The sequence below is a fragment of the Bactrocera neohumeralis genome, chromosome 5 (genome assembly GCF_024586455.1).
Source record: "Bactrocera neohumeralis isolate Rockhampton chromosome 5, APGP_CSIRO_Bneo_wtdbg2-racon-allhic-juicebox.fasta_v2, whole genome shotgun sequence".
NCBI classification, from domain to species: domain Eukaryota; kingdom Metazoa; phylum Arthropoda; class Insecta; order Diptera; family Tephritidae; genus Bactrocera; species Bactrocera neohumeralis.
The window spans coordinates 68,448,089-68,472,415 of NC_065922.1; the positions used below are offsets into that span (position 1 = coordinate 68,448,089).

The 24,327-nt window shown below is 33.5% G+C and overlaps 2 protein-coding genes across 5 annotated transcripts in view; both read right to left on the minus strand.

The window, feature by feature from the left end:
* LOC126758443 (uncharacterized) overlaps positions 1-2,471 on the minus strand; it is a 151,515-nt gene extending 149,044 nt beyond the window's left edge. The window contains exon 1 of the mRNA XM_050472708.1: positions 1,820-2,471. The gene's annotated coding sequence lies outside the window, so the exon portion shown is untranslated. The remainder of the gene's footprint in view (positions 1-1,819) is intronic.
* A 13,320-nt stretch (positions 2,472-15,791) lies between these two features.
* LOC126758449 (uncharacterized) overlaps positions 15,792-24,327 on the minus strand; it is a 102,327-nt gene continuing 93,791 nt past the window's right edge. For all 4 annotated transcript variants that reach the window (XM_050472719.1, XM_050472720.1, XM_050472717.1 and 1 more), the window contains one exon: positions 15,792-16,193. In XM_050472719.1, coding sequence (XP_050328676.1) covers positions 16,022-16,193 — 172 coding nt within the window. In that variant the 3' untranslated portion in view covers positions 15,792-16,021. The remainder of the gene's footprint in view (positions 16,194-24,327) is intronic.

Below are 24,327 nucleotides of genomic sequence, written 5' to 3' on the forward strand. Positions count from 1 at the left end.
TATTGAGCCTATTCAATACATTTGTAGCACAAATACATACAGCTAGTTATCAGGATAGGATTTCCTTGAATTTTACTTATAAATCTGATACATAGACCAATATTTTCAGAAAAATAAACTATGGATCCCGGGGTCCAAATCTTCTGTAGAATCAGGTCGATACTTTATATAAAGTTTTGCCAACACATCAAACAAATTCCCGGTATTTGCTCTTTCCAAATTGCTAGAGTGAAAAAAGTTCAATTACACTTGAAATTAGACTTTCTTACTTGTTACTTTTTGAAATCAGTATTTACTTATAATAGGTGATCCAAGTATAGGTACATTTTTCAATAGCCTTCTTTGACAGATCACGCGTGATTCGTGAAGCGGCCCTGTTATTTAGGTGCAGTACTGTTTGTCATTTCATCATGGAAAGACTTACTCCTGAACAACGTTTTCAAATCGTTTAACTTTATTACAAAAACTCACGTTATGTAAAGAAAGTGTTTCGCGCGCTTCGCTCAACTTATGGTCAACATAATTAGCCTACACTATTGACAACACCGCCACCCATCTTGAGACTCAGCATTAATTATTGAATAATGTACGACCGAATAGATCACGTCCAGCTCACAGTGAAGAAAAATAGCAGTCTTAGCTGAGAGTGTACACTAAGACCGTGAAAAGACGATTTGGCGCAGTTCGCACTAACTTAAGTTGACGTATGCAATGACTCGAGATTTTCGAATTGAAAGCATACAAAATACAGCTTGTGCAAGAACTGAAGCTGATAGACCTTCCCAAGCGACATCGCTTCGCTCTATGGGCTCTTGAAAAGTTAAAAGAAGATCCAACGTTATTGGACCATACTCTGTTCAGCGATGAGAATGTGTAAACAAGCAAAATTGTCGCATTTGGGACGAAGAATAAACTGAAGATATTCAAGAACTACTATGTCAACCAGAAAACACCATAGTTTGGTGTTGATTTATTGAGAGTACACTTCGGTGAGCAGATAATTTCACTTTTTGAGCCAGTTGATTGCTCACCTAGATTTTATGATATCACGCCATTAGTTTTTCCAGTTGGGATATATAAGGTCTAAAGTCTATGCGGTCAATCTCGCTTCGAGCAAAACAACACGCGTGTCATTCGGCAGTTGCCAGTCGAAATGCTCGAACGAGTCATCGGAAATAGGACTCAACGGATGAACCATCTGAGACGTAGCTGCGGCCAATATTTCAAAGAGATAATCTCCAAAAAATACATGCCAAAGAAAATGTTCTTTCGAATGATAATAAAAATGTCCCAATAAATTTGAAGTTTTTGTGGTTTTTCTTTAAAAAAAAATGCGAACTTCGAAATGAAGTTTTATTTACTATTAATTTTGTTTTTATTCGAATTCTCTTTTTAATTTTTTTTTTTTTTTGGTATTTTAATGATTTTTTAATATTTAAATTATTACAAATCAATTTTCGATTTATTTTTTTTTTTATTTTTTATTTTGTAATCTATTTTTTTCTGGTATTTTTTCAACTTTTTTCTTACCCCTGATGCTTTCAAACTCATCAATATAATTGTAGCACGAGTCGCAAAGGCTTCGAAAATAAATAAATAAAAATACCCTACAAAACTTTCGGAGCAAATATGTTAGAAGTATAAACACACACACCGACACAGTTATCATAAACAAAGTGTACAAAAATAGTTTAAGTGAAAACTGTCGGCTTGAAAAATAAATTAACGCACATTCAGACGCACTTGTCGCCAACAAAGTTTACGCTTTATCTTAACACATCGCCTATCGATTGGGAGCTGATTATTCACTTTTATTTACCTTTTTCAATGAATCAAGCCAGCCGTCGCACACCTATAAACATACTTATGTACACATGTATATAAGTATTTTATTGGCTACCGAAAATAATTTCACGCACCAAAATATATTGATGTCATATACTTGTATATATGTGTTACACACTCACACAAACAAGCATGCTGGCACTAACGTTATAAACCGTTATCAGTGGCATTGAATTGTGCGCGCTATCTAAGCTACGACTAGACCGTTAATTGCCACACTAATTGGTATAACGCACAGCTATACAGTTACACGCAGCAGAAGCCGAAAAAACACAACAACACGAAAACGACTGAGAAATCGACACGCTTGAAGGCAGCCAGCGGAAAAAGGATTGATTTTTTCGTTTTCGCTGCTTGAGAGCAATTTCACTGAATCATTTTTACACTAACAACAAATGGAGGTCAAGCATCTGGCCGCAGCGCACACGCTCACTTGCTTGTATATTAATTTTTGAAGGCTTTTTTAAATTTATTCCCACATTAACTTATTCATTTTGTTGGCTCTACTTTTCAGACACAATTTTATTTTCATTAATTTCTTTTTTTTTTTACATTTTTTTTCTCAATTATTCAGTAAACCACAAGCGTTCAGCGCGAATACTTCGTTTTCCGTTGTAGCACCGTTACCGGCGCGAGTTTAACAGCAACTGAGTCCAACCAATAGGCGATGTTGTTATTTATGGCATGGCCGACTGTTAAGTTAACATCACGCTGTTACGAAGTTAGATGCGCAACAGCGTTGTGTGGCTGATTGCGATGTTTGTTGATGGTCGGCGATGTTTTCGTGTGACGCTGTGTTGGCCAAGGGGCAGCTAAGAAGTGCTTTGGGGTGGGAAAAACTCGCGGGCTCAGCTGTGAAGCTCTATGAAGGGATATATGCTTATATGTACATATATAAATAATATGCGTGCATACATTTAAATATATATGTATATCAACTGAGCACCTAAAGAGCGCTTAAATCCATGCAACAGTTTGTTAAGAGCAGCATGAAACTAAAGAGCTTGCATACTTGAGTATACAGTCCTTACAGAGGACAATACGGGAAGTGCTACAACTTATGAAAAATATGGCATTCGACTTTCAAAATATTACTAAATACAACTTGACTCATAAAATATCACACATACAAGTACATATGTATGTATATTCCAATCTCATTACTATACTTTTTTTTAGATAGAATAACTCAATTAAGAAAAGTTACTCTTGGTAATTTAAAAAATCTCAAGTTATTCAAAAAGACTCTGCACTAATTTTGCTGGATATTTTGTGTATGAAACGCGTTTTTTGCAACTCGTCCCGATAAAGCTGAATTTTCTTTTAAAGAGTACCCTAAACAGGTCTCTTTGGACATGCTTGGTCGTGCGAATTCCGATCTCACATACATGAAGAACATTATCACTGAAACAACAATTAATGGATTTTACAGAACGACAATGGACCATGGCATCGAACCACGATTGTGACCGAAATTAAAGTCAAGAACGTAATGAATACCATCGATCAATCACCATATTCACCAGAATGGATGCGATTGATTTTAACTTTTTTTCTTTTTAGTCGATCGAAGAGATAAAAAAAATTCGCTGAAGCAGCTGAAGGCCAATGTATATGTTAGTCATTCATCAATCTGTAATAATAATTAAGTCTACCTACACAATTTGATCAATTGAGTCCCATTTTTAATGTATAGTATATTGAATACAATTCGACTCATAAAATATCGTACATTCCAACCTCATTGTAATTCCAAAAATCTACAGCCACCTCTAAAAAATCATTCGTATGTATCGGTTCTATACAAACGAATTGGAATTTTATTAAAATCAAGGTAATGTTCATTATTTGACATTATTGTTATGTCTACTTTCTTTAGAAGAACAGTCAATTTTGCAATAATGTTCAAAAAAATTATTTTTATATATGTGTATCTCATATTTTCGAAAACTTACGTACGCAACTTGGATTCTTTTTCTTTTTTCCTGAAAATTATCTAATTTTTATAGATTGTTTCCAATTCATATATCACTTGTATCCGGCTGCTAAGCCAAACAACATGCCACTGCTCTTGAAAAATTTTATCAACAACTCGTCATTGAAACTATAAAGTACATCGTCTGCGTCAGAGACAGAGCGCCAGCAAACAGCAGTTGATAACATGGCCGAATGTAAACACTGTAAACAGTTTGCAGACCATCTGTTAAGGCCACATGTTAAACTTGATATGTTATATATACAGAGAAATGCTGAAGAGCTTCAACATAATTTTGTAAGGATACACGCAAAGAGAGAGAATTAATGTTGGAGGCATATACATATGTATACATACTATATATACATATATATGCAAAATGGCAGAGCGCCAGCAAACAGCAGTTGATAACATTGCCGAATGTAAACACTGTAAACAGTTTGCAGACCATCTGTTAAGGCCACCTGTTAAACTTGATATGTTATATATACAGAGAAATGTTGAAGAGCTTTAACATAATTTTGTAAGGATACACGCAAAGAGAGAGAATTAATGTTGGAGGCATATGCATATATACATACTATATATACATATATGTATGCAAAATGGCTTGGTTATTATCACGAGTATACGCATAGCAGTGAGACCGTAAATAGCCGAAATTGCTAATCAGAATTATCAGTGGGTATGTAGAAATGTGTACACTCTGTATAGGTATATTTTTGTACTCTTGCAACCTGTTGCTACAAAGTATAATAGTTTTGTTCACCTAACTGTTGCACGTATCATCTAAAACTAAGCGAGATAGATATGGGGTTATATATACATATATATAAATGATCAGGGTGACGAGAAAAGTTGAAATCCGGTTGACTGTCTCTCTGTCCATCCGTGCAAGCTGTAAATTGAGTAAGTTGCGCCCGAGATGGTATGAGAGAAATCACATATCTTTCGACTAAATTTAGTACGTAGCATTTCTTTTTATATTCCTATATCAGAGAGCGAAAATAGGCCAAATCGGATTAAATGATGATTTTCAAAGCGATGTTAAATCTTTGCCTCCAACAAATGAGCACCGTAATGCGGTGATTTACTTAATTAACCAATCAATTGCGTAAATTAGGTTAATAGAAGCATGTACCGTGAAATGCCATAATTACGGGCCGTTATATTTCATATACATGCTTATATGCGCACATGTGTAAGTATGTCTAATAAAGCTATAATAAACCTAAAATAAGAAAACATATTTATATATAATATAATATATATTTATTTATATTACATATATATACATACATACATATATAGCGTGTTTCTAATTATGTTGTAATGAAATAGTTAATCTTGTACGTGATTTCATTTTGATTTTTGTCAAAAAATGCCGTTGGCATTACTTGTTGTTGTATCATCATGTACCGTTATAAATATAAATCGATTAATATAGAACAAGCTATTTTCGGCAAGCAATCAGATATGTATATAAGTTAGGTGGGAATTTCAGAATATGTCACTTGTTTAAGGTATAAGAGCCTTTGGGCTATTTCTGCTGATAAACAACGATATACAGCGTTGTGCAATAAAAAAGAAACAGCTTCGTTTTAAATAAGTGACTCAGCGTTTATTTCCATTTTTAGATTTTTTGCTTAGAAATGGAAAAAATTTGGAAATTTTTAGAACCATAAAAGACATGTCATTTATTGGGTTTAGCAAAAAGTAAGGGCTTCTGCGTAAAAGAATTACTTTGCTTACATAATCTTGCAAATGAGCACCGACAACTAACAGAAAATTTAATTTTTTACGGTAATTCGAACTCATAATCCAGGAAAGAACAAGTTTTTGTAAAAGAAAGTACTTTACGTACCTTTTTGCTAAAGGTTATGTTTCTGTTATGGATACTGAAACTTAAATACAAAAACATTTTTTTTGATTTATTATTTTACTTATTTTTTCGTTGAGCGATTGAACCCATAGCCTAACTCAATTTTTTAATAATGTCATATTTTTTATATATTTTTTTCAAGGGATCAAACTCATAGCCCAACTCAATGGTTAAAAGCTCAGCATATTCGTAAAATATTTAGATGTAACCGACAAATTTTCGACATCTCTCATTATTTTCGAAAAGATTCGTACGAAACTTCGACTCTTTTTCTCTTTCCTTGAGAAATAACTAATTTTTATAGATTTATTTTCAATTCATAACCATTTTTATTCAGCGATTTTATACAATATATGTCATCAGTGACACCAAATAGTTGAATTTCCAAGTTATTGACCTCCCTAACTCTCATTGTACATTTCTTTAAATATAAATAGCATATATTTTGGTTAAAAACTTAAAGCCTATTTCCAGAATTAATTTCGTTGCACGGTATTTCGAAAATGGCTCTCTTAGTCGTTCAAAGAATTAGATTACTGTGCGTTATTTTAATCTAGACATGCTTCCGATCTCTCCAGCTAAGTTTTAAATTTTTGGTATGTAGAAGTTTACGCAATTAGGGAAACTTCTCTCAGCGCCATTCACTTGGGAGTGACCAGAAATTTTTCTTTTATATAGTATATGGCTCAAATAGCTCACGACTTCCGGTCATAGACCAAGAATCCTCTGGGCAGACAAAAGACATCCAAAGTGAGAAGGCGCACTATCCCTTCCCCGGGTTGTGCGGTACAAGCCCTACCGATGAAAAGTGAATGAATGAAAACAGCCTCATTTTTTTTAATGCTCGGCTATAATCTCGTAAGCGGGGTCTACGCCAATAGAGAAGAAGAAGTTTTGAAACAGAAGTTTTAAGAAATTTTCTTCACGATATAACATACATATGTATATTCTCGGAGCTCAAAAAAAAAAATAAAATAAAAAACATACTTAAAGGCCACAGACGCTATCGAACAGCCGTTTATGAGAATTTGCCTGGAAACTAAAATAGCGTGTATGATTTCTAATAATCGATGGATATCCAAGAATCATGGGATATCTGAGAAAGTCATAATTCGGCCTAAAAAACTCTGTAGCTACGCAGGCTAAAAAACTTAGTCAAATTGGATGGAGACTCTATAAATCTGAAGATATTCAATATACCGCTAGCTGATGAAAGCCAAGCTGAAAGAATACTAAGACTAAGGTGAAAAAACAAGAGTTCGTTTTAACTATACATTTTAATCGCTAAGCGAAGACGGCTGACGTACTATGTTTTACTCGATTGAGGACTATTTTCGAAGAGTTTTTGCTCTCCAACGCTTGCTGCAATTTTTGAGGTCAATATTTAATAACTCCAATCTAATTGTATTTGCTAAGCTTGAAGGATATTGTATTATCGAAACAAACATAAGCCAAAGCAGCATTCACATGTGTCTAATCTTTAGTTTTTGAATCAATTCGTTAAAAATTATCAAAAAATTATATGTTTTTGTATAGTCATTGAACGTCGACTAGATTTGAGAGGAGTCGTGCAAAGCTGATTTAGGAAATTAATAGCAAGTACGAAGGAAAGTTCATGCTCTCAGGGTGCAACAATAAATTCCGCTTAGTTTGCTCTAAATACTGAACTTCTTAGAGTAATAGTCATGCATAAAAATTTTCTTGAGAACTAACAAGAAATAAGAATGTTAGGTAAAACTCGCGATCTTCGGTTCTCCGTGGTATTAGTACCGGATCAAGTTGGCAGGGATCCGATTAACGACTTCCGAACCAACTATTGTGAGACGCTAACTCAGCTCTACTTTATTTTTAACGATTAGAACAACATTTAAACGAGTGTTACTGCAAATTACTGTACTGAAAAAACTTTCCTGAGCTCTTTTTGATTTCGACGAGCTACGATTTTATTAATTTTCCAAAAAGATTCAGGAAAAAAGGAGCTACTCATCAAACGTGGTCTGCAGGTGAGATATGGTAAGAATAATTCACAATATAGTTAACGGCAAACTTTGATTAAAAACGTAATAAAGTAATTAGAGCTGATATGTCGGAGTGCATGACTCGATTAAGGGTGTCACGTAACACACAAGATATGCTTGTATGTGCGTGTATAACCAAACATAAACTGTCAGTGGCGTGTCCTTTGCGTAGGTGTCGCCTAGTGCAAAAGTTGCTAACAAAGTGTTTAGCTTAACTGGCGCAAAAGTTGATTCTGTACATATTGGTGAAGGTGACTTAGAGACAATATGTTCAGCTATATGTGCTTATAGAAGACATGTTTTGCTAATACTGATGCCGTACGTATATGTGTAGTTGAACTTATGGATGGCTTAAGGGTACAAAGTCAGCTGAGTGTTAATTAAAAACGAAAATGGCCACAAATTAACAGTAAAACCAGTAGTTGTTGTAACCAAACTTGTTAAACTTGTTTATTGGCAAAATTGATGAGTTGGACCGCTGTAGCTTTAATTAATAGGCAATGCTGAGAGTGTAATATTTGGAAGTCGTAGAAAAGTAAGAAGGTAAATATAAAAAAAACAATAAATACTTAATTTTGGTTTCAGCTAAGCTATAATGAGCCACACAGGTACATTTCTTATAGCATTAAAGGGTATTTAAAGATCGTGTTCTTGATTTTTACCGGTCAGTTTGTATGGCAGATATATGTTAAAGCGATGCGATTTGAACAATTTTTTCGGTGATTGAAGTGCTATTTTAAGGAGTGATCTATGCTGACTTTCGTGAAGATTTCTTGCCAAAAAGTTTTCCTTATCAGAACTTGTTTATCGGAAAGAGATGGAGAAGACCGCAGAAAATGTCCAGTGCATGGCACCGGGAAAACAATGGGGCATCTCTTGTGCACTTGTCCCGCATTGGCAAGACACTGGAGGAGGTATCGATAGTGAGGCCACATAATCTGTTAAAATTCGCATCATCCTAAACGATGACTGCCACCAAAACTAGTCTATGGGTGGCCTTTAGCCTTAATCAAACCTAACCTAACCTAGTTATCGTATATAATCGTAGTACACACCATACAGAGAGACATCACTAAATCAACTCAGCTCGTAACGCTAATGATTTAATTTAGTATAGTTAATAGCAATCAATGCAATTATTTTCAAAAAAAAGTAATCACTTTAATATATTTTTCACTCAGTTATGCTTCAGAAAACATACCAAAAATTACCGTTTTCTCCATTTTCTGGCTTGCAGTTACCAATTAGTATAGTATATACTTATTTAGTACATATGTATGTATTCAACTAGCCATCAAATAGCAATTTCTCTGCACAAGTATACCTCCAAAATGCTAACTAATTATACCTAGGAATAATTGAATTGAACAAAATTGTGAAAATTTGTTTTTCACCTATTGAAGCACGCTGAATTGAAATGACCTTTGCCAAGTGCCAATTGTAATACTGTCTAATTAGTTATGATGAATATGGCATTTAGTCTTTTGTTATATTTCCAAAACAGCAAAATAAGTGTAGATGTGTACATATATAAGCAATTATTGGTAATAAAAACTAATTGCAAACTTAATATTTTCAAATTATCAATATCTTATAATTTAAATATTTCAATTAGCAATTTCAAATGAGTGTTTAAGGTCATTTTTCGGAATGCTCTTGAGAATATCGGTCGTTGCCTTTTGAATAGCTGAAATGTCCTGAAACCAGTGTCCTTTCATGGGCAAATGAAGTTTTCCCAAAAAGATAAAAATCACAGGGTGCCAGATCAGGTGAGTAGGGTGAGTGATTAATGGTTAATATGGAGTTTTTTGTCAAAAAATGAGTGACAAGTGTCGAACAGGCGCCAGGACCCTGCCTCACGGTATTGTGGTCGAGCGCGACGAATGCGTGACAAAAGACGCTTCATAACACCAAGGTAAAACACAGCATTAATCGTTTGGCCAGGTGGGACGAACTCTCGGAATCGTAAAAACAAATCAGCATTGTCTTTATTTTTGACTTCTGAAGACGACCAACTTCTGATCGTCACAGAGGTCCTCATGACCTTCTTGGAATCGCTTAAACCACTCATGCACATTACGACGGGATAGGCACTGATCACGATAAAATTTTTTCATCATTTGAAATGTTTCAGTAAACGTTTTCCCCAAGCTTAAAACAAAATTTAATATTTGCTCTTTGTTCAAAATGTATTTTACGACCGATGACCAAAAGCTGCTGTCACTTTTTGATCGATAACATCGATTGTAGTTATCCAATTGTCTTAAAATTTTTACGAAATGTTAACAAGAGATCAAACTTTTTATTCCATATACCCACCAATAGGTGGCGCAACCAGAAACAATTATGTTTAAAAAGTTCTGTTTCTTTTGCGACAGACCTTGTATAATGGCTCAACTCTATTAATAGAAAAGCGGATCCATATTATTACATGGCCTCCACTATGATTCTTGTGGATATTTGCAAATCTAAGAGTGTAATGATTTGTGATGGAAAATTTCAGGATTTTTTTTCGTTAGTTGTACTATAAAATTGTATGTCCTTTGGCTCATGCATACATATGCATATACTGAAATATACATACATACATAGATTCACAATTATTGAGCCAAAACCAACAACGCTAACCTATAATTTGGGCTTTACTTTTATTGAAATTAGTTTGCATTCAGAAAACTCAGAAAACTATAATTTAGTCAGCGTATTCTGGAGACATCGATGTAGCAAACTGGCTCTATAACATTTCTACATGTAAAAATACGCTATAAAGAACTTACCTACATGAATATACATATGCGAAATTTTTATACGCCAACTGCCTATGATCATCACAGCCAACCACAATCCGACTCAGCTCTGTTCGCCTGGCAGCGCTTGGCAAAACTTGCTTAACTGCTTAGCGCAGCAGCTTCTGGTTTAAAATCCATATTCAACACCAAAACTCAAAATATCCCTGCAGTTAATGAATTCCACTCGCAAAGGACCAAAACTGGTCTATGCGTGGCTTATTGGCCTACCAGATTATCCTAACCTCACCTAATGCATATCACTTCCTAACACAATTCTTAACATTTACTTTACACTTTTTGTTTATTATATTTAAATATTTCTTAATTTGAACACCAAACTTTATCGCTTCACTGCACAAATTTAAAATTCATTTCCGCTTTGACAGCTTCGTAAATATTTCAATATTGGCGATCAGCTGTTGCTTAAAAAAGCACGCACAGGGTGCTTCGCATTATTGCATTAAATTTTTTAAATCTTAAATTATAATATAATATGTTATAATATACATATTTTTTAATTAATATTTTTTCTATGTAACAACAAAAGGTATTATTTAATAACACAAAGCAAATAACTACATTTTTTTTACGTATTTACCTAAGCTGCATTAATGATGGCAGAACTAACAACGTTTGCTTATTATAATTTTTCTGCTTTGTTGTTGAGGTTTTCTTTGGTATTTTACACTTAGTTTTGTTATAAGATTTTCTTTTGTTCTGTACTAAGGTCATACACACACACACTTTTTTCTAACAAAGAAAACTTAATAACAACAGTTGGCGTGATTAACTTGAATAAGCGCTTTCAACAAAAGAGTGCGAGGCAGAAAGTATTAAGCGTAAAATTTTAATTACAGCGCATGCTATATTTTCTAATAAGGAGAAAAATCAAAAGAGTAAAAAGAAATAAAAAGAAAATATAATAAGTAAAAATTATTTAAACAGTAAAAAATTTTCACTTTGTGCACCCTGTGAAAATGCATTGATGCTGTTGCGCAGTTTATATTCTTTTTGACGTTTACATTTTTAAGTGAATTGTGCGCAATTACAATTTGAAATGCAATTAATTCAAATTTGTGGTAAAACGTGTAAAGTGCTATATAAATATAGATGAATTAATAAATAAATTGTGGAAATAAAAATAATACAGTAGAGAAGTGCACAATCACTAGTATAAAAGGAAGAAGCTTCCTAGGTGTAGACAAGAGCCACTTGCGACAATTTTCAACGCAGAATTTAGTCATTTTAGGAGCACAACTTGCAACTTTATGATTTGGTAAATCCCAGATTCAGATTTCATGGTTGTATTGCTAAAATTGTTTATAATAATTCTATCTAACACATTCGATCAAGTTCGTCATCAAAAATCAAACACGTTTGACTGACTTTTATGTAAGTATGTATAGTATATCTATTTCCGAATCTGTTAATGTTGTTGCATATTCCTGAAAAAAAAACGCTTCAGTTCTGCCGTTATGTGGAAAAACACTTCCACCTTTAAATCTGCTCTGAAATGCTTCAGAAGTTCAAAAGAATATATGATTATTGCTTCCATATGTTAATCTGCAAAAAACCTCCAAAGGTACAGAAAATTAAACCGGATGCGTCTTTTAACGTAAATCCGGATTATCTCTCTTTTTGACTACACTGCTTCGCATTGAAGTGACAATCAGGAGAAGAGCAGCAGTAATGTATGAAGAAAGTAAGCAGTGATTCGCGCATAAATGTAAACGAATCTACTTATATGAAGCTTATGTATAAATAAATGAAATGCTTGAGTAGCATACTCCAGTACTCAGCGTATACATCTCTATAGTCTTACAAATGCAACAACCTACTGCCGTGGATATCAGTGAAACTGAAGCATATTTTTGTACGTCGAGCCTTTATGATATGTATACCCCATATATGTAAATATCTATATACTATATTGTGGGTAGTAGATTAACGGTGGCCATAGTTAGAGAGAAAAAGTTAGAGAGAGAACGGTAGAGTATTAAATAATCGGAATCGGCAGAATATCAAATAATCAGATCCATATCCTTATATAGTAGTTCCTACAACGCTGGCTTTGTATTTCAACCGTGACTGTTCGGTCCATTTGAATTAAAGTGACATTTTCTTAATGTAACATTTTTCGAGTTCAAGACACAAAACCCCACCTCAAGGGCGCAATTAAGTGTTTAAATACTCCGAGAAATGTAATTAAAGCATAAGTGATCTGTGTCAATGATTCTAGTTAATGAGTTTAGAACTGGCTGAGCACAGGACGGAGGTCTTCCTCATTAGTACTAGAAAAGCGCAGGAAAATATACTTATCTCTCACCATAGGGAACTGTGGGATTCATTCATAGCCACAACTAAGGTCTCTGAGCGTAACATTAAACTCAGGGCTAAAATTTAAGAAGCACATAGAATATACTTCAGGTAGAGTGAATAAAATCCTAACCACCTTATCAAGAAAGATGACAATTAAACCTGCGTGCGTTCTAGTTCGGTGAAATCGGTTATATTATATGCGGCGCCAATATGTACACAGACAATAGACATTAAAGCATATGCAAGCAAATAAACACAGTGCACAGGCTATCGGCAATAAGAGTAAGCAATGCTTTTCGTACAATTTCCCGGTTGGCTGCTGAAGTAACAGTCAGCATGTCACCCATTTACAATCAGTGTGACGAATTCGCGCGAGTATACAAGTTATCAAAGCCGTCTAAAGGAGTCAAAAGAGCTGATAGAACCAAAAGCTTCACAATGAAGCAGCAACTACCCACAAATTTACACTTATTCATGTTGAAGAGTCTTGTGTTGGTATAAGTTTAAATTTGCAGATTAAAGTGCCACACTTCGGCTTACGATACTTCTTCCTACTTAAAGCAAGACATTTATAATATCGAATAACTTTGACTACCGCAATATAAAAAAATATTTCTAACCAAAGTCTTAATGTGTTTACCTGCTCTTTACTTGCCTCAACTTGACATTGAATTCTGTTGCCTGCTCAATGCCACATTTTGAAGTACACGCACACATCAATTCCCTTTTCATCACTGCTCGAAGTTCATGCGACTCAACGTAGACTACACTTTCGCGTATTTTCATCATTTGTTGTTGCCTGTTTTTTCACCCACGAACATCTTCCGATTTTCCGTTCGCTTGAATGTGTCAAGGAAATTGAATTTTGCAAATTTTCCAATTGTTCGGCTGTTGAGTTTATGCGATTTGCCATTTTATTTTACATATGTACGTTCTTACTTCCCGAGTCTAGTCAGCTGTTTGCGAGTAGACAATTTTCACGCTCTTCTCTTTACTCAGTATCTAGTATCTAGGTAAGCTAGTGAATTTAATTTATGGCGAACCGCAGCCTGTGTGAACGTGTGATTCGCGAGGTTAAGGTTAGGTTAGATTAGGTTAAGGTTAAAAATTTTATCAATAAGACCATTTGGTTGGGATTAAAGCTTCTTGCTTTTGGAGGAAGCTGAATGCCTTTTGTGTGATATATATTAAAAATCTTATTTAAGACATTTTTTATACAATTTTTAAATTTTACATTGTTTCATGGTGTGACTATCACAACGTCCTCCTCTAGTGGTGCCGTGAACTCCTATATAACAGAGAAAATGACAACTGACGTACTGGCCTTCTTCTAGAAAGCTGCGCTGTCTACTTCTAATATCTTTCCAACTGCTCAAGTTATTTATGAGAAGCTTCTAATGTAACCTGGTTAGGTTATATAAAAAAACTAACTAAAGTTGTTTGTACAATATGTTTGAATAATAGATTTTAATCTTTGAGTTAGAGTCTTTAAAAATAAGTCTGCTCCAATGGATGTGTTCGTAAACATACACATTTACTGTCAGAGAACGTTTTAGCCGTATGATTTAAGTGTGTGAGTACTACCTGGTAATCGGTCTAAATTTTTTCTGAAACAATATTTGCGAAACTTTAACTCTTAACTTAAAATAAAATTCGTCAGCAGGCAAACAACAAATCAATGCAATTTATTCGTTTCATGTTACTGCAAACACGCCGAGTGATCCCCTGTAATTTCGTTACAGCATGCACAGCAGTTTAGGAATGTTATATATACATATGTAATATTTGCGCATACAACAGAGCAGTTGTTGTCTCGTCATCACGAAGTAGGAGAACTGCACACTAAATGTTAATGCAATTTCATTCATGTTCGTTAACATTCTCTGTCTGATGGTCGTGTGTCGGTAAGTGCGCGTCGGTACGCGAGTGCGATCAAAGTTTGTGAAATAGTAATAAATCAATCATTTATTATAGTTTTTTGAGTTATTTTTTTAATTTTTTGAATTTGTGAATGTAGAGTGATAAGTGTGTGTTAATAAATTAAAGTGAAAGTGTGCAAAAGCAATTTAGCAAAGCAGTGCACAATGTGTTGGCTTGGACAACATGTTTCAGCATGCTCGTGTGAAAATGTGCTTGTTTGTGCGCGTTATGAACGCGTAGTGAAGCTAAGTTTAGTGAGAAATGTATCAATATTGGTCATTAAAATTCGATTATAGCGTTTAAATTATCCGACGTATGTATGTTTAATCGAAATAAATTAAATATGTGCAGGCAATAAAAGGTAAGGGTGACCATGTATTATGCATGTAAGCACATACATACATACATATGTATGTACATCCATTTTATACAAAAAAGGTTTTTAGTCATATGTTGAATGTATGTTATAACTAAATAGTTAGATAGTTTCACAGATTTTAACTCGTCTCGTCATCCTGATCGATCATATATACATATATATAACCCTGTATCTATCTGGAATCGTTTTGGGGGATACATAAAGCCGTTAAGTGAACAAAACTATTATAGTCTGTAGCAACATATTGCAAGAGTATAAAAAAGAACTGCCCAGACCTCGTTGTACTTATTAGGGTTAAAATTGTTAACTTACGCGTATTTTCGATTGATAGTGATCTAGAAATGTCTGATATTAGTGTAGTATTTAATTATTCGTTGGTCTAGAGTGATAGCCATATGGAAAATAAGACTTTACTAAACAATAGCACTCAATGACATCTCAGACTTTCGCTAGCGATAAGCGGCGAAAAGCACAAATAGAATATTCTTCAATATTCTGTACAGTTATTGTAATAGTTATTGTCAGTTAATTCTTTGTTCCATAATGTGTGAGCTGTAAACCATTTGGGTATACTAGAAGACTAAGCTTTGTGCAGCAAAATGTTCTACTTACCTTATTAATCCAATTTTAAACCACTGAGTATTCTTTTAAAATTTCGGCCAATTCATATTCTTAAACTCGCCATTTTTATTTGCAAAAATATTATATTTCTTTACAGATAACAGATATACATATGAGCAACAACAATAATAAATTATCAAATATTTCAATTAAAAATATATTATCACTTCATTACTTTAACATTACATTTCACTATTCATTTACATACATATGTACATATATCATCATTATTACCATTACTCAAAACCATTACTTCTCTTCGAAGAAAAAACATTACTTGTTCGCAACATTGTTTGAACTGACTGAAAACATGACCCAGATATGTTTTTGATACTGTCGAGTCTCATTCATAGAGTCAAGCGCCGGGAAACGCTTCTGAAACGGTACAGCCTTATATACGTAATCGCTCCACTTGGTGCATTCTGGTGGACCAACAGCGCAAGAACTAAAAATAAAGAGAAAAAAATTGATTTGTAGAAAGGTCATATTGTCATATAATTTGCTATATACAAGTAGACTCTTAGTCATTTCTTTGTTCTTCATTCTCATAAAAAAACTTTTGGTCGAGGATTCAGACTTTTTTGTCATACTTAATAAGGTTCTAATTTGTTGGTTATGGTCTAATGGTTTAGGATTTACTTGTTAAATATGCTTTGTTTATGGACCCTGTATAAAATGTAACCAATTAAAAAAGCCATAAATTCGGTTTGGAAAATTAATTTTATTTATTTTAAAGTACAAAATACGTGAAAATAATCATAAATTCAAGACCAATTCACTTTTGCTCGATATGATCACATTTTGCCTTAACTCTGGCCTATATAAAGTCAAATGCATTCGATCAAACAACAACATTTCCGTACCCAAAATTATTTAAGTGTTTTAAAATATAGTTATAGATATAACCTCAAAACCTGTGCGCAATCGTGATGTCATCTTATGAACTTCAAATATCATTAAGTGAGGAAATAGCAACATTTATACCACCAAAATGATACAATACATACATTACCTCAAATTAGTCAACAGCAATAGCATAGAAGCCGCAAATGCTACCATAAGTCAGATAATAAATAAAAAGGATCTAAAATAAATACTTAACTAAAAGTAAAAGAAAAACGAGACAAAAAAGATTATATACGATTTTTATACACAAATTTTAATACACAAAAAACGCCAAGTTACAAACCGAATACCGCCAAAAAAATGTCAGACAACATAAGAAATTCAATAAAATAATGCCGTGACATGCCGTTATGTGTGACTAAAAAAACAAGCAGATAAAAGTCGTATTCTTAAGAACGACGAAAAGTGTAATCTCTCCATATACGCAAAACGACTGTACAACCTCTGTATGCTTTAGTTGTAAATTTGTCTACAACACACATGCCGGCGAAATAAAAGAGAAAACGGAGCAGAAAAGGAATTTGCAAATCAATTTCGGTCTGCCAGCTTAGCTTTGCGGAATGCCAAATGATTCAATAAATATTCGATTACTCAAATACTCGCGTGGTAAAGCAAAAGACCCAATAAGAAATTTTATGGCGCGAAAATGTATGCGGACGTTGAGCGGGTTAGGTTGGTAAGGTGCTATTGGTTAAAAATAGTGTTGAAGCCTAAAATTATAGCAAAAACTTGTTGTCAGTACCATTCCGACCACATTTTAGACGATTTATTCCAAATGGTCGCTAGACCATTAAGCATATTCTGAAAAGCTTTCTTTTAGTTTGGTCGCCTCGAATGTGAGAATATATGTATATAGTAAACAAACCCAAAATGAAGTTCATATCAATATATTTACAATGGTTGAAGAGTCGTAGACGAAAAGAGAACTTTTTTTGTAAAATATTAATCTGTAACTCAATACAAAATTTTAGCAAATTTCTAGTTTATAAAGCTTTAAAAAATATGAGGCGAGAAATAAGACGAAGTAGTCGCAATAGTTCCGTAACTCTTTGTTTCTCATCTCCATTTTCAGAAATCTGTTTAAAATGCGTAGTGTCGGCTCACATTGAGAAGAGGCTGGGATATCTTTATTTATTGAATTTCCATTATTTAAAGCTGAATCGCCAAGAAATTGCGATTGACAGTAAATTATTATTTTCAGTGCGAAGACTCGAGTATTCCTTGTTTATCGGTATTTCGATAGGCTTATATGAGCGAGAGCATTGCTTAGATAAAGCCTGGTTTTAAAGATCTTTACAAGTTGTTCAACCTTTTTTAGAAAACCTTAGGCTGAACACATAGTAAAATCAAGCGTAAATACATAAATATCATAGAGCTAAAAAAATAAGGTCTGCATTCCTATTCTATCAAAATTATAATTCCATGTTCTATTGTACTACATATGTATGTGCTTAGCCTTGAGGGTTGAGCGTGTTGCTTTGAAGGAACTTACTCGTTTTTAACATACATTGAACAAGTATAAGGTCGGCTTAGAAAAAGCTCTACCCTTATAAACAAGCTTAAGGGATCCATTTATATTATTAGTAAAATCTTTAGCGTGAGCACATAGTGAGTGACAGTTGCATAAAAATTATTGTATAATTTTCCATGTTTCTTTAAGTAATGTTGTAACTGTCGTCATTCATCGATTACAATGAATACGCGTATTGTCTTCTGGTCTACTATGTGTTCAGCCTTAGCTTATAAGAGTTTTGAACTGAAATAACCTGCTGTCAGTTTCTGGAGTTGCTGCGCTGGTTGTGACATATTCTTTACGGGTTGAATATTCTGCACAGGGAATAGACGAAAGGCCATACATATCGATATCTCGCTATATAAATATACATATGTATATATCTATATATGTATGTACATATATTACATATATTTACACATACACGTGTGTTTATTTATTGCTTTCGCCGTGTTGCTACATTTATTGCATACACGATTTGGCTTCCTAAATTGCTTTCTCGCCATTGCCACGCTTATGCATAGCTTACGAGCGAAAGCATGAAAAAAATACAAGCCAAAATAGAAAAATAAAAGCAAAATATCGCAGCAATAACATTGATTTGATTTTTTTTTGTGTTTTGGCTTGAGTGCCATTTGCGCTGCGTTATATTTGTTGCTCTTAGCAAAAATACAAGGAAATTTACTCAGGCGTTTTCATCAATCAAAAAATTATAGTGGCATTGGCTTATATACATATATGTATATGTATGTACATATATACATATATGTATGTGTAGGCTGATTTACAGGTCGCCAAAAAATGGAAAGATCGCGTATGCGGTTATGTTCGTCGCATCACTTTGCACAACTTTGCCGAAGCGACTATGAGTCTAAATTCTGTTTCGAGCCAGCGATTTTTAAAGCAATTATAGATCTTTAACTCACGAATTTTGAGTTTAAGTGCGCTGAGAAGTCATCGATTTAGCTGAGATCGCGAATTTCTAGGGCATCGCCGCTCCTTATGATGAAGTTTCAAGCAATTTGAGACAGCAAAGCTTCTTTTTCGAAAGTGTTTACGGTGTGAAGACCGGCAGTCATACCTTACAAAATTTCCAGGGTGCCACTCCTGGTTATTTTATATTGAAATCTAATAGATTTGAGCCTGGAGGCAAGAATAAGAAATAATATCAAAAATAAAAAGTGGATCTGCTCATTTACTAGACTCAACTTGACTCACTTATTTCGCGTATATACATACATACTTATGTATGTATTAACCCATGATATTCGGACATGCTTAACTGAAATATAACCGGTTTTATAAACAAAGTCCTCAAAATGTTTCAGACCGACACAACGCCAACAAAACAAACATTTAATTTGGTCAACTTTCGACATAATTTGATGCTTTCATATTCAATTTATAAACACCAGTACAAGTTACATACTCACACTAATGCTTTCACACACCTACTCATGCTTTCACCTACCGGCGTGTATTTTATTGCGATTGTTCTTTGCTGTTTTTCATTGCCTTCAATCAATGAATTGGAAATCATTGTTTTGTTATATCCTTGTTTTGCTATGTGCTTTCGGCGAACATAAAAATATAAACAAGAAATATAGGCAAAAAGCAATAATTTCCTATACGATATAAAACAGTCTGCAGCGCCTGAAGGTATGCTACATACGATTACCTTTTATATGCGTGTGAGTTTAATCAAATTATGGAGGATCTATGCATGTTAAAGTGGTATCAATCAAGGTGAAAATAGCAATCACTATTTTAGCCGATGAATATTGCTCAAGTAAACAAATATGTTTTATGGCAAGCCGAAAAAATTCTGGTTTAATAAATATTGTGTGTATGTATGTATGTACGTATGTACATATGTATATTTAAATCATAAAATTAAATTTGATGTAATTTTGATTACAGAATGATAGAAAACGATATTTATGCATTTGACATTATATTATTGACTTTAAATTGAGTTCTTCCAAAGCTTAGAGCTCTTTGACTTTAAAAAGAATAGAGTTGCCACATACAAAATTGGTTACCTACACCAAAAATTAAAGTCGGTTATTTTACACTGTAATATATACTTAATTTGTTTACGCAAGACATAAAAAAAAATATTTTAAGCACAATTTCGATGTGTAGAGTTGCCACCACGCTTGAAAAATTTCAAAAATTTTTTTACTCAGCTTATGCGGTTAACATTTGGGGTACTTTTTTTTTAATGCTTACATATTATAAGTTAATTTATTGTGTATAATGTTGCCACCTTATTAAAATTAGTGCATTAGTTAAATATTCGATTTTTACACTGCAAGTTAAACTGTTATTTTATATAATTAGTGTATATTATTTTAGAAATATTTTTACAAGGTTGCCACTTATTTCGAAAAAAATATTGAAAACTTAGCAAAAGAATAGCAAACAAAGACCATACAGTTGTTTTGAATATATTTTGCAAATTTAAAAGATTCTGAACAGCATATTTGCAGTAGGGATGCCATAATATTCTAATAATTATACTCTCGCAACAATGTTGGTAAGGAGAGTATTATAGTTTTGTTCACATAACGGTTGTTTGTAAGTCCTAAAACTAAAAGAGTCAGATATAGGGTTATATATACCAAAGTGATCAGGGTGACGAGTAGAGTCGAAATCCGGATGTCTGTCTGTCCGTCCGTCCGTCTGTCCGTCCGTGCAAGCTGTAACTTGAGTAAAAATTGAGATATCATGATGAAACTTGGTACACGTATTCCTTGGCTCCATAAGAAGATTAAGTTCGAAGATGGGCAAAATCGGCCCACTGCCACGCCCACAAAATGGCGGAAACCGAAAATTTATAAAGTGTCATAACTAAGCCATAAATAAAGTTATTAAAGTGAAATTTGGCACAAAGGATCGCATTAGGAAGGGGCATATTTGGACGTAATTTTTTTGGAAAAGTGGGCGTGGCCCCGCCCCCTACTAAGTTTTTTGTACGTATCTCGGAAACTACTATAGCTATGTCAACCAAACTCTATAGAGTCGTTTTCTTCAGGCATTTCCATATACAGTTCAAAAATGGAAGAAATCGGATAATAACCACGCCCACCTCCCATACAAAGGTTATGTTGAAAATCACTAAAAGTGCGTTAACCGACTAACAAAAAACGTCAGAAACACTAAATTTTACGGAAGAAATTGCAGAAGGAAGCTGCACCCAGGCTTTTTTAAAAATTGAAAATGGGCGTGGCCTCGCCCACTTATGGATCAAAAACCATATCTCAGGAACTACTAGACCGATTTCAATGAAATTCGGTATATAATTTTTCTTAACACCCTGATGACATGTACGAAATATGGGTGAAAGCGGTTCACAACCACGCCTTCTCCAATATAACGCTATTTTGAATTCCATCTGATGCCTTCTCTGTATAATACTATTTATACATTAGGAACCAATGATGATAGCGGAATAAAACTTTACACAAATACGGTATTTGAAAAATATGTAAATGACGGATAATGAAATCTCGATTATCACTTTATCATGCGAGAGTATAAAATGTTCGGTGACACCCGAACTTAGCCCTTCCTTACTTGTTTATTATTGAATTTGACAATACATTTCTTAAGTTTAAATATTATTTTTTTTATATGAGAGATATTTTTGTATAAAAGAACACTAAAAGCCTTAACATTGTTGCAGTAAGCAGGGTACTCTGCATGCTTCCTAAAATAACTATACCTAACTAGATATATTTTCTTGAAGTATGTTGAAGCATAGAAGTTATATTTGTTTACTAATGTGGTACTAGTTTTTAAGTTTTTTGTGGAATACCGAGTTTTCGGGATTTCTAAAAAAACTAATATTAACAGTAATCGTATAAATACATTTATTTTACTTAGTATTTATTAATCCCGAGTTTTTTCTTTGGAATCCCGAAATTTCGGGGCTATGAAAAAATAATTTAATGCTACCACCACTTTGCGTAATTAAACTTACGACAGCTAATTCAATGTTTTTGTGATACTGTCATGTTTTTGGTAAGCTGAAAGCTTAAAGACTGTTTCTGAGAATTGTTATGGGGAAACTTGATTTTACAGATTATCTATTTTTATGATCTTAAGTAGTAATTTTCACTTGGAGTCATTTAGTTTTTTAATTCCGATCTATATTTTTGGAATCCCGAAATTTCGGGATTTTGAAAAAATCAATTTATTGTTAACAGGGCTTCGCAAAACCTTGCTTTTAGTATCTCGAAAGGTCTAAAACTCTATAAAGTTATCAATCCCGAAATTTCTTTTTGAAATATCGAATTTTCGAGTTTGTGGAAGAAGCCCCTTAATATTAACAAGACGTTGGGTAACTAAACTTAATAGTTGATTATAAGCTTATTTTGTCTCAAACTCATATTTTCGGTCTCGTTTGAGCACAATGTCGATCCCCAAGTTTATTGAACGGAAAAATTTGGTGCATTCTCAACAATTTAATGAACTATATGCTCTGACTGATCGATCTTGGATAAAGGTAATGAGTCTTAGTGCATTAGTTTTGCTAACTAATATATAATTTGAAGGGAAACCCGGTAGAACTCGAGTAGGTAGGAGACTAGGTCAATGATATTCTGAATTTAGTCGCCATTTAAGATAATAAAATTATTATTGAAATACATAAATTTTTCTCTGGAAAATTCCTAGAGATAAATTTTATATACAACATACATAAGTTAAAAGCTTCATACTTTTAGGCTTTTTTAAGTTTGAGATTAATTTTAGCAGAGACCAAAAGAAAATTTAAATTTTTATATCTTTAACTAAAGACTGAACATATAAAAACTTATAAAACTCTATCTATGTTTTGTTCAAAAGAGAATAGTTTTCAACTCAGCGCCAAACCCAGCGAAAATTCTAAACTATTTCGGTCTATTTAAAATATATTTGAGATTACAATATAAAATATCTCGAGAAAGCATTAAATTTCAGTAAAGGAAATATAGCTTGACACAAAATTAAACGTTACGTCCAAAAATGCTTCTTATATAGGCAAGTAAGGTATACCAAAAGCGTTCAGGGGGGCATTTTAATTTGCTCCTTACCAATCGGCTTTGCAATACCACACAGCCGGCTTTCAATTAAATCAGATTTTCCATGGCACCCAGTGCGTTTAATGTGTGCCAAAATGGCGTGTGACGCTGCTTAAAGTAGAATGAAATTAGTGCATTAAAAGTTATCGCAAATGTTGTGAAAGTTCTTGAATATTGCGTGGCGCTAAACCCACTAAGCATGCGTGCTATTTGTTGTATACTATTAGGCGCCTCTACTTGAAAGTTTCTAACGTGTTTTTAATTAAAACTTTAAAAACAAAAAAATTGTTTAGCATATGTTTAGGCACTTAACTAGAGTTACCGTTATGGTTACACTTATTATGTGTGAGTGATGGTGTGTATACGACGCTAGCTATTTTCATAAAAATTCCTAAAAGTCTGATTTGCTTATTTTCAGAAGTAATTACTTACATATAATAGCAGCAGAATAATATTTTTACGCATACTGATTTTTGTGTTTTAATTAATGCTTCGGCAATCGCCTCCTGTTCGCATACTGTTGGAATAGCTAAGGATGTTTTGGTTAAGGATACACTTTTTATTGTCTACAATCTTTAGCCACAAAGCATACAATGAAAAGTTGTGCGAAAAACTACATGTTAATAAAAATGTTGATTTTTTTGTTCTCTAGAATATATTATTTGTTTTTATCAAGTATGGTAAACACTTAGCTGAAATATTGCAAAAGCTGTAAAGTTCAAAAATTGTATTTTAATATTTCATGTACTTAAAATGAGTTTTTCACATTTTCTTATCTCAAGTTTACAAAAATATTATTTGTAGAAAGCAATTATGACTTTTTTCAGCACTTTAAAATAAATATTTTTCATTGCGCCAAAACTGTAAGCAAACAAAACGAATAGCACAAAACGCTGCCTACCCTTGGGTGCTCTTAGCTACTGAAATATCATTACAATAAGAGACACAATCTACAGTTTACCAGTTGCTGCTTTTCTAAAGTGATTATGTCAGAAAAAAAACCAACACAGAATTTCGTCAAAACTACTTCCTTTGAACAGTAGTATGATGTATTATTGGATATAAAGCAATCTGCATGAAGTACAAAAAACGAA